At 45.4% G+C, this 11,390-nt stretch overlaps 1 protein-coding gene across 8 annotated transcripts; it reads left to right on the top strand.

The window, feature by feature from the left end:
* Positions 1 to 906: 906 nt before the first annotated feature.
* zbtb18 (zinc finger and BTB domain containing 18) lies at positions 907 to 11,043 on the top strand. 8 transcript variants are annotated; one of them, XM_082557477.1, is made up of 3 exons: positions 1,732 to 2,734; positions 3,418 to 3,551; positions 6,282 to 11,043. In XM_082557477.1, the coding sequence occupies exons 1-3, from the start codon at positions 2,718 to 2,720 to the stop codon at positions 7,994 to 7,996; spliced, it is 1,866 nt and encodes a 621-aa protein (XP_082413603.1). In that variant the 5' UTR covers positions 1,732 to 2,717; the 3' UTR covers positions 7,997 to 11,043. The 8 variants fall into 8 exon arrangements, with proteins under 8 accessions (XP_082413605.1, XP_082413610.1, XP_082413609.1 ...); XM_082557479.1 differs by lacking the exons at positions 1,732 to 2,734; positions 3,418 to 3,551 and adding an exon at positions 907 to 1,389; XM_082557484.1 differs by lacking the exons at positions 1,732 to 2,734; positions 3,418 to 3,551 and adding an exon at positions 1,403 to 1,589.
* The last annotated feature ends 347 nt before the right edge of the window (positions 11,044 to 11,390 follow it).

Here is an 11,390-nt window from a genome sequence, read left to right as displayed (position 1 = left end):
AGCCACTGAGGCACACAAAATACCTTCATGGTTTGACCAAGGCATTTTGGCTTGGGGGCCAAATAAAACATACAGGCAACATTAACAAGGGGATGCCAACATCACTTCCTTTATAGGGATGGGGGCATGTTTTTGTCCAAAGGTGCATTATGAAAAAGTGAAAGTTAAACTGTGTCTATCTGTCTATCTATCTATCTGAGGGATCAAGGTTAACTGTGTTGAAGAAACAAACTCTGAAGCAGACACACAACCTCTTTACTTTTTACTACAAGCTGCAATCACCCATTCACACACACCATACAGTATTTTTCTATCCATCACTTGGAGTGGAGTATCTTGCCCAAGGACACTTATCTGACTAGTAGATGAACTTCTCCGCATCCCTTCATCGGGCAAAGAAAACTTTTTTTATTGATTGAACAAAATTTTTTATTTTTAACTGGATGGACAGCACACACTTTTAAAATGAGGTGGCATTAAAATGAAGTAAGGTAAGTGAGCAAGGTAGGTTTGTTGACTTTACATCTTCCTAATTATCTATCAACTACGTAAATACGTAATAAATTGTTTGTAACACTTGAAAATGTTTATCAGCGGTGCATTAACAAACACACTAATATAAATGCTCGCATTTGCTTACAACTACTACGCAATATAAATAGTTTATCACATCTTCATCTGGTCATCATACATAATACATGTCCACCTCTGGAAGTGGTGCAGCTGGCTTTATGCCTGTGTCTTAAGCATTATCCAGCACCACTGGAAAACCCAACCACATGTTTTTACTTCCTGTCAAGGTGGTGCACCTGCTCATATCAGCTCCACCCCCTTAGCCTCCCTCCCTCCCTGCCTCCTACCCCCCCCCCCCCCCCCCCCACGACACCTCTCGCTCCAGGTTTGACTACAGTACCCAGAGCGCACTGCGCCGCTCTCCACTCTCCCTCGCTCTCCGCTGCGCCAGTCCGCCTCACTGACTCGCAGAACCAGTTGGTTTGGCCCAGCTTCTTGTTTCCTGCCTTCTCACTGTGTGTGTGCTGCTGCTGTTGTTGTTGCCTGGTGTCAACCTACGCCGACGGGAGAAGAAGACATATCCCTCCCTCTCCTCTGTCAGAGGGCCGCTTCCAATTTGCCTTCACTTTCCTCCTCGCCGGCACCATTGGCTTCCGTGCCGTGCCAGTCAACTCGCCTCCTTCCCCAGCCCGAGTTGAGCAGCAACAGCTCGGAAACATCTGGCCGCCGCAGAGTGCTAGACTCCCCGTCCCTGCGCCTGCTCGCCTCGGCAGCCTGTTATGGAAATTAGTCCAAAGTCAATCTAGTTTTGTCTCCGAAGGAAAAAAGAGGGGATTTTGACGGAGGAAGCGGGGAAGACGGTGGACCTTCTTGTCTGTAAGTGCTGCTTCTAATACCGGAGTCCGATTAAAGGAGGCTCAGGAGAGAGAGAGAGGGTGGGTTACGGAGGGGAAAAAGTAGCTAAACCTTCCTTAGCATGACTGTGTTGTCTCCACGCACTAATAGTTGCTATGTTAGCCGTCCCTCCGCGGTGTTTTAGGGGCTGTTGTCATAGCACCTGGGCCTCCCGAACAACTGTAAATAGCTCAATATTGCAGCCCGTCCGCCTTACTTTTGTTAGCCGCGATCGGGCTATAGCTAGCTGCGTGGGTCAGTGTGTCTCCGTGTGTGTCTCTCCCTGTTTTTCTGTGTTTGTTGTGTCTTCTGGTAAGAAATTAATTACAATACTCCTTTTCTCGCTCGGAGACTTGTCTCTGAACAGCCTGTAAGCGGTAGCAGGAGTTGGACTTTTATGCTAATTTTTTCTCCGGACTGTCGTGGGCAGGCAGCTTGAAAATTGAGTCTTAAATTAAAACAAACTCCAGCAGACTTTCTCCTAAATTTGATAGCACTTTAGAGGTGATAAAAACGCGTCAAAGTGAGGTGAAATTGATTTTTTTTAAAGCGACTTCCAAACCGTGTAATTAAAAGAACTCCGGTGGTGAAGTTAATTAGAAGTTTAAGTTGATTAATGTGATGTTTCCCGCACTTTATTTCTGTTTTATTGACACAGTGAAAATTTTCATTACAGGAGATTACACGGCAAATATTTCTAATTAACTTACAAAATGTTGAAATGGGTGATTATGAAACAAAGAAAAAATAATATAAATGTAATTTATTTCCACATTTGTGTGCAGCTGTGATCACATTTTATTGTGGAAACTCAGTGGGCGGTGTTGCTATTATTTTATTTAAAAAAAACACAACTTTATTTACAGCCAAAATAAAATAGAAAATAAAAGTTGCAGAGTTGTAAACGTTACAGAAAGTTTGCCCAAAACGAAAGCGAAATACAGCCGTTATAATAAGTGTAATAAGTTTCTCCCCGGCTATTAAACACCCTGCACACCTTTTGTTTTGCCCTCACTGGACTCTTTCGGCTCATTTTTGTCACCCAGTGAGTCGTTCGAAGGGTCCGGGCAGTGGTGGTGGTGGTGTGTAGGGGGTGGTGGTTGCTGGATACATGGATATATGGATGGATGGATGGATGAGCGGATGAATGAGTGAATACAAGACGAGGTAGCGGCGCTGAACCGTAAAAGAGTGGAAAACAATATCAGCTGCGTGCGTCTGTCAGTTGCAAATGTGCCGTGTTGGCTTTTGTTTATGGTAACTGGAAGGAGAAAAAGACAGAAGGAGAAGGACAGAGAAGTGCATTTCAAATGATTTTAGACGCCAGGTAAAAGAAAAGTTGTTTGTGTGTGTGTATGTGTGTTTTTTAGTGCGTAAACTTTGCATTTCCTTAATAGTTTTGGTGGCAGTTGCAGCTTAGTGATTTTGATGTGTAAACTCCAAACACCAAATCCCAGAATATTTTAGCCGACTTGTGTTTTATTTCCCAGAGAGAGAAAAAAAGGAGGGGGAGAAGAGAGACAAAGTTGTGCGGTGTTGGTAGAATGAAAGAGGAGTCTGGTGGCAGGAGTGTAGAGGAGGCAGCATATGGCTGTAGAAAGAGCACAGCTGGAGGTAGCATCTCCATCTGAGGATGATGTCAGAGCAGCTGACAGGCTGCCATCCACCCCACCTCCTCCTCCTCCATCCCTCCACTGCCTCCACCCCTCCCCAGTCCTTTATTGTGAGTCTCAGCGGCAGCCTGGGAGAGTCAGTGCTGTGCGTGTGTGTGTGCAGTGTGCGCACGCTGTGTGTGTGTGTGTTTGTGGCTGCTGATCAGCGCCAGTTAGGAGGAGGAGGAGGAAGAGGAGGAGGAGGGAGGTGGTATCTCGTTCCCCCTCCAACATCTCCTCCACTTTGCATCTGTCCCTCGCAGTTTGAACAGCGTGTTTTTTTTTTTTTTTGCTTGCCTGCCTGCCTGCCTGCCTCCCTCTTCTTCTTCTCTCCTCTTCTACCCACTCATTGATTCAGAGAGAGCGAGCGAGCAAGAGAAAGAGCAAGAAAGAAAGAGAGAGAGGGAGAGGGCGATACACAGCCATTCCCAGCCAGAGAGCCCGGCTATTCTGCTACAGTGGAGTTAATCAAGTTGATGCATACTGCTGCAGGTATTGTTTTGTGTGTGTATGTGTGTGCGTGCGTGTGTTTACAGTAGGAGAGTCCGGGATGGTGGAGTTTTGTTTTGTTGTGGGGGATCTCCGGTGTGTCAAACCAGTGTGAGAACTGCGTGAAACTGCTGGCGAGTGCTTCAGAAGTAAACGGCAAAGGTAGCCGGTGCTGCCTGTCTGAGGGGTAATTGCAGCCCGGGAGCAGTCTGCTTGCTTTTAGCTTGCAGTCGAGAGGGGTGCATTTAAAACTTAAGCTGCTGCTTCCTGTTTGAGCTGTCAGACGTTTTGTCGGGACACTTGTTAATTGAAAGGGAAGTGTAGTTTTTTGCAGTTTAATCGTGATCATAAATCATAAAAGTAAGTCTCCTTTGAAATATAGTATTTAGACATTTTAAGAGAAGACAATAAACACACATTTTAGCTAATAAATAGGCTTAAAAAACCCTAGAATAAACTGAGCAGTTATTTAATCTGTATTATCTACTTTACTTTTTTCCTGTTAATTCTAGCTCGCTGTAAAAATTACTTGAAAGCATGTGCGGTGCGCTCTACCCATTTTCCCCCTCCTGTCGGCTGGAGTAGAGGAGACTAATTTAGAAGTTGCAGATTTGAGCTGCCTGAATTGGCTAGACAGCTGTAATCGCACTCCCTCCTAGTCTTAATCTCTTTATCTGGCTAGCAGCTGCCATATGGCCCCCGTCAGCTGGATCAGATGTGGGTAAGCCTCCCTCCTCGGCCGTCCCAGCCTCTCCCTCACCCTCTCCCTCCCTGCCTGCCCCTCTGTGTGTGTCTCTCTCAGACCCCTGCCTGAGCTGGCTGGCCGGGGCCGGGTGGGCTGGGTGACTGGGCTGCTGCCCTCCTGAGTCTCCGCCGGCGGCTCCCTCCCCACCGTCGCCACCGTCGTCTTTATTTTTAGCCATCTTTAAGGATTAGGATTGATGCTGTGACGAGCAGGGCACTTACAGTGATTGTATTGTAAATCTTCTCTTCTGGGTGGTGGTGGGTGGAGGGGGTTGAGGAAGAGGGCAGTTTCTACTATGGGGCGGATGTGCGGGGTTTTTCTTGTAAGATTCAGATGGAAAGGAGTGCATGAGTGACGGCTGGTTTATATGTGTGTGCGAGTGTGTGTGGAAGGAGGAGGTGGTAGAGGGGTTTGGCTGGACAGTGGGGTGGGGGGGAGGTGGGAGGTGGTACACCCTTGTCCCTGTAAGTCCCCCTCATTAAAAGCAGTCTGAACAAGCCGGAGGGCGAGCACACACACACATGCACATCACACGGACGCACACACAGTCTAACACACTGACATTCTTGGTTTAGCTTCATTCAAATGAGGTGATTTAACTGCTTTGGTTAACACAGTGCAGAGCGGGACCAATGTATTTTCTCAGGCACGACAAATCGACTTGGCTAACAGGTGGGACCTTTTACACATTTCTTTTTTCTTATTGTCTTCTGGAATCAAAGGTTTTTTGCACAATTAGTTGGTAATTAATTTTATTAATTCGATAATTTCCAGCAAATCTTCTCTAAGAACACCTGCAGAGCATTGATGCAAATTTCCTCCCTTTTTTTCCCTCCATGTCTAATCTCACACCTAAAGCCGAAGCTCGCAGGTTAAACAAGGGACAAGCTGTTTTGTTTTTGACAGTGCTGTTTCAATTGGCCAGTTTTGCTGCTCGACTTAGCCTGTGGAGGTGGTTGGTAGGTAGGCTGGTACTAAGTGTGTGTGTGTTGTGTTTTATATGTGAGGACAGCGTGTGCAGCTGAAAGCCGGTTACCTAAAAGGGCTGTGCCAGGCCAGGCCAAAGTGGGTTAATAAAAATAACCAGCGTAGGAGCAGCGACAATCCAGGAGTGCAGGCAGAGGAGTTGGAGAGATACAGAGAGTGAGAGCGGAGAGACCGAGTAGAAGAATCGGTCGCTGGTGGTTTACCTGAGATTGAGTCTTTGTCTTGGTACAAAACTGAGTTAGTGGTTTTTCTTAAATGAAACCATAAATTGTATTTTCTTTCTATTTTTCTTGTCTACTTTTTATTTATTTTAAATTAAGCAAGTAATTGGAGCAGAAAATGAACATTTGGTTTGATGTATGAAGGAATGTGTGCACGACTTTACGAGAATTGTTTCTGTCGATGTTGGGATGAGGAGTAAAAAAATCCGGGTTGTGCGTAGGTCATGGCTTATTTTAGTTAACTTTTTATGTGTTTTAAAATTATTATTTCATGTGTTACTCTTCCTGTTTGTGCCTTTCGTGTTTTCTTGTCTTTTTCTTGTTTTGTTGTCACCGTCGTTATATCAGATATGTTTTTTTACTGATTCTCTCTGTCCTTGTGTCTCTTAATTTTTAATCTTTTTGTGTTTTTTACCAGATTTAATACAAATTTTGTTCACAGAAATTGTGGCGTTAAAAGAAACGTCTTAGTGGTGATAAAAACTAAATCATGGTCTCTCTATTTAGCTTACGTTTTTAACTTGTTTTCCACCTTTTTAGATTCCATAGTTTTCTATTGCTCCTCATTTCATGTAATCTTGGTTGCCTCTTGTTTACCTTTTAATTCTTTATATTTTGCATATTTATGCTCATGGAAAGGTTGTTTTTTTTAATTACACCCCCTAAATGAAATCATTAAAATAACAAAAAATAAAAACTGTAGGTTTAAAATGAAAGACATCTTTGATACTTTACGAGATGTAATTAACTTTGACGCTGTGTCTGTGTGTGTGGCTTCAGGTTATGAGGACGGCAGGATGGAGTTCCCAGACCACAGCAGACATTTACTCCAGTGTCTGAGCGAACAGCGGCATCAGGGCTTCCTGTGTGACTCCACGGTGCTGGTGGGCGATGCCCAGTTCCGTGCCCATCGTGCTGTGTTGGCCTCCTGCAGCATGTACTTTCACCTTTTCTACAAGGACCAGCTGGACAAGAGAGACGTGGTGCACCTCAACAGTGACATTGTCACAGCTCCGGCCTTTTCCCTGCTCCTGGAGTTCATGTATGAGGGCAAACTGCAGTTCCAGGACCTTCCCGTGGAGGATGTGCTGGCAGCAGCCAGCTACTTGCACATGTATGACATTGTCAAGGTGTGTAAGAAACGTTTGAAGCAGAAGGCCACAGCGGAGGCAGACAGCACGCGCAGAGAGGATGACGGTGGGTCCAGCTGCTCTGATAAAGCCGATAGTCTATCAGACAGTTCCACAGGCCGGCCTGCTACTGCCGACCTGCTGCACAGCGATGAAGAGGAGGAGGGAAAGGCAGAGGGAGGGCCGCTGTGGCTGAGGCTGCCGTCTGCAGACAGACCAGGGACACCAGCTATGGCTACAACCAGTCCAGGGCAGGGTGAGACGGAGACGCAAGCAGGGGAAGGCCTGGGAGAGGGAGGAAAGCTCCTTTCTCCGGCCGGCAGCCCCACCAGCTCCACTGGATCTCTCTCCCAGAGGTCCCACCGCTCCGTGAGCTCTCGTGGGGGCCACAGGGGTAGGAGGGTGTCAAATGATGCAGCTGACTGCGTCCTGGACCTGTCAGTCAAGCCAATTGCAGGTAGCAACCACACTAACCACCACCAATCCTTTTTCAGCGGAGCAGCTACACCAGACAGCCTCCAAAGCCCATTGGCTGTTAGGGTAAAGGTAGAAAGGGGCGTGGCTTCAGATGAGGAAGAGGAACTGGGAGGTGGGGACTATGACATGGAGCATAGCGGCCTCACCAAGGCCACGGTTCCTAACACCAATGGGGGCCTGGCCCACCACGGGGTCGGAGGGCCCTTGTCGGCCCAGCGGAGGCTCGGCCTGGAAGCACACCTGTCTGCTCTGCGAGAAGCCTCCCTGGCCTCAGAGCTGGAGCGGGAGGAGAAGCCTCCAGCCACAGCAGACGATGAGGACATCCTGGGGGGCGAAAACGAGCGCGCTCAGGCTGAGGCGGCCAGCATGGATAGCTCGCTGCTGCCTTACGTCTCCAACATGCTGTCGGCTCAACACACACAGATCTTCATGTGCCCGCTGTGTAACAAGGTTTTCCCCTCACCCCACATCCTCCAGCTTCACCTCAGCTCCCACTTCAGGGAGCAGGAGGGCATCCGCGCCAAGCCCGCCGGAGACGTCAACGTGCCCACCTGCAACATCTGCAGCAAGACCTTCTCCTGCATGTACACGCTGAAGCGCCACGAGCGGACACACTCCGGTGAAAAACCCTACACCTGCACCACCTGCGGCAAGAGCTTCCAGTACTCACACAACCTCAGCCGCCACGCAGTGGTGCACACGCGTGAGAAGCCTCATGCTTGCAAGTGGTGCGAGCGGCGCTTCACGCAATCCGGGGACCTCTACCGACACATCCGCAAGTTCCATTGCGAACTGGTCAACTCGCTGTCAGTGAAGAGCGAACCTCTGGCGCTCCCAAATGTCAGGGATTGGGCGATCGAGGACAGCTCCCAGGAACTGTGGAAGTAGAAACAGACTTCTAGGTTTGGTAAAGGGAAAAAGACGGAGAGTGAAAGAAAGGCAGAGAGGCGTGGGGAGGTTAGAGGGAGGCGGCAGAGTTTGATATTCGGGGTTTAAGTGAGTCACGTTCTTGTTTGTTGCAACATCTCATTCAATAGCACTTTAATAGCACATGAAAATGTTACTACTGAGTTGTTTTTCTTTTCTTTTTGTTCCTATTTGGGGTAATTTTTGTTTTATTCTATTTTATTCTGAATCCTCATTTTTATTTCGCGCAAGTTCTCTCCTGTTGGTGGTTTTAATTGCGTCTCTGGACACGGGTCCCAGTGAGAAAGTCTCGCCTTTTTGAAGAGATTTCACTCTGTTTGTGTTTCATCCCAGACACAACACTCCGATGCTGGCCAGCGTATCGGTCCCAGTTCCACAGACAGCAAAACACCACTGCAGGAGTTCAGGTCGAACACACTGAAGTGAAAAAGCATTACAATACACTAAACGGGTACTGTGATCACCACAAGTCGACGCCACCAAACACACAGTTTGAATTAGCGTGCGCACACGCGAGTGTGTGTGTGTGTGGTACTGCACTACTCTGGCAAAAATTTCACCTAACGTGCGTGAGTGTGTATGAGTGTGTTTTGTGTGTATTGATTTTATTTTCTACTGGCACGGAGGTGTCGTTGGCGAAGCGCTCCCCGCTTCTCTTGTTAAGCTCTTTGGTGTTGTGTGTTCAGGGGAAAGCTGACTGACAGATAAACTGATGGCACTCATGCAATGCACAGCCTCCTTTTTTCACTTCCAGTCAATTTGAAGTATTTTCTAAAAATGAAAAGACCTTTACAAATAATTATTAATTATTATTGTTATCGATAGAATTTTTTTCTTAAATCTAGCTGGCAGTCTTTAAAACATCTCTTGTTGAAAAGTTATTTAATTTAAGGTTGTTGTATATTGTTCTGATATAGTTTAAAAACTTTAATTCTTTGCATTTTTTTAAATTAATGATTATTATTATTATTATTTTGTTACTTTTTTTGTAATGGGACCTGCTGTTGTTGCATGACGTCCAAACCTGTATATTTTAAAATAAAAAATGTGAATTTGCTGTATTACTGTACACATTGTAATTGATCAAATATTTGACAACGGGCTTTCCTTTTTTTTTCTTTTCTTTTCTTTGTGAATACTATCCAGGGTGCGGTCTGTTGAAAAACTGAATATTATTCTCACGACTATGGAAAAAAAAATGCATGAAATTTTGATTTTGTCTTAAACCTTTAAGTTGTGGTTTTTGCATCGGGGAGGGGGAATGTTTGAACCGTACACTTTTGACAGTGAAAAGTCGGATATTTTGTACTCGCTGGGATCCTAGAAGAACGTTACCGAATGTGTTTCCGTCGGATGTTGAAGCGATATGATGAAGCATTTTAAGCCTGTGTCTATATGCACTGATCTTTCTGCTGCACGCGTGTGTGTGTGTTAATGCGTGCGTGCGCGTGTGTGTTTACGAGCGTGTGACTCGGTTAGCACCAGTCAATTTAACCTACTGAAGATCTACGTCCACCCAGCACTTCCTCCTCTTGCTCCTCCTCAGGCGTTAAATGTCTCTACTGCTATAACTTTTGTGTCCGTCCTCACCAGTTCTAAACGCGGTCGAGCCATTTCTTAATTATTTCTGCAGATTTGGGCTCTCGTTTCAGGTCTGTTGAGTGCAGTTTTTTTTAAAACATTTTTTATTAAATTGTGGCTTGGCTGAAGTGTGAAGGATACGGAGGGAGGGAGTAAGGAAGGAGCGAGGCTGAACCTGAGCTGTCCTGCTGAAAGTTGAAGGGTCAGATATCTCTGCCACACTGTTGCTTCACGCTGAGCCGAGCTGTGCTGAGCTGAGCGGGGCCGTTAAACTCACTCAGCTCAGTGCAGTGTGCATTTCACATTAGGTGCAGCGGATGTCACGTCTGTGTGTGCGTGCGTGTCTGTTTGTGTGTTTCCTTTTAAAGCATAATCCTTACTTTGAGATGGATGGGAGAGAATTGGCATGCCTGAATGCACCTTTTTAAGCTTAAAGACATGAAATCAGATTTTTTGCTGAAAAGATGCCTTTATTTAAAAAAAATAAAAATAAAATTACATTTCTGATGCTGTGATGTATTTGATACTGTAAAGCATTGAGAAATGGCTGTTGAAAATTTTGTGTAAATTCTTGGAATTTATTGAATTTATCTATTTTGATCATGTGATTAGAAAACTCTTGTATGTAAATGTTGCGTTTGGGTCAGGGCTACATCAGTTTCTTCTTCTTTTTTTCTTGTTTTTATTGAAATTTCAAAATAATTGGTCGAGCGTTTATACAATCCAAAAACATTTTTCAGAAAGATACTGACACTCCACATTACCCCCCCCCTCTCTCACTCACTCAAATATGTATGTGTGTGTGTGTGTGTTAGTGTGTGTGTCCCCGCAGATGTGCATGTGGTGGGTGGGGTATATGTACATGCCGCCCCGTCATCTGGTGGCACCTACAGGCTCTGCCAATGCAACAGTGTGGGTGACATTGCGACAGTTTGCACCACATCGTCTCATTTTTGTCCCGAAATGTTATTTCTTCACTGGCAGCGTCTCTGCATATGGGCTCCCTCCATCCTGCTGTTGTTTTCATCATTACTGCTGGGGGTTTTTTCTCATTTTTTTCCCTCCCCGTTCTGTTCCTCTGGTTTTACTTGACCGCCTTAAACTGCTGTAGTCCGGGCTGTTATTTTATTTTTAAAAGTGTGAGTGTGTGGGGTGGAGTGGCGGGAGTGATGTTAACCACTCAAGACGCTGTGAAGTAAACCACCCCGACTGGACATCTCCATCTTTTTGCTGTGCTTACTTGAAAACAAAAGGGGATAGATTGGGGGGGGGTTTTGTTGGTTTTTTTTAAGTAAGGTATAAAAATAAATAAAATTTAAAAAAAAAATCAAATGTCATGGACAGTTTATGGTAAAGAACATGAAGGGTTGGAGGGTGGGGAGAGGGCATGAAATGACTGAGTCTGTTTTGAAAAAGGACAATCACTGTCTGGGGGGGGGGGGGGGGACAAGCAGATTTCAATTGAGATCTATTTACTCCCTGTTGAGATTACAATTTTTTTCCTTTGCTTTTCTTTTATGTTCCTTTTTTCAGATTTAGTCATTTTAGCTTTGACAATCATAGTTGGGTTGATTTTTTTTTCTCTCAAGGGGAGTAAATTCTAATTGTGTTTAGTTTTGTAATTTTTTGGTGTGCTGTTGTTGACATTTTTAAATTGTGTGCAAACTGCAATAAATTATAAGAATCTTGAAATTCAACCCATGTGTGTGTGAAGCTTTTTTCTTTTTTGTGTTTAACTTTACTCATAAAAGTCACAGTTTCCTCGCTGCCATTA

Source organism: Aulonocara stuartgranti, assembly GCF_965226115.1.
Source record: "Aulonocara stuartgranti genome assembly, chromosome: 13".
Classification (NCBI taxonomy): Eukaryota; Metazoa; Chordata; class Actinopteri; order Cichliformes; family Cichlidae; genus Aulonocara; species Aulonocara stuartgranti.
The sequence above is the reverse complement of the archived record's forward strand: the minus strand, read 5'-3'. Positions and strand labels throughout refer to the sequence as shown.

Coding starts and splice junctions, on each gene's coding strand:
- zbtb18 (XM_082557477.1), top strand. Junction 3,552..6,281: donor GTTGATGCATACTGCTGCAG/GTATTGTTTTGT, acceptor GTGTGGCTTCAG/GTTATGAGGACGGCAGGATG.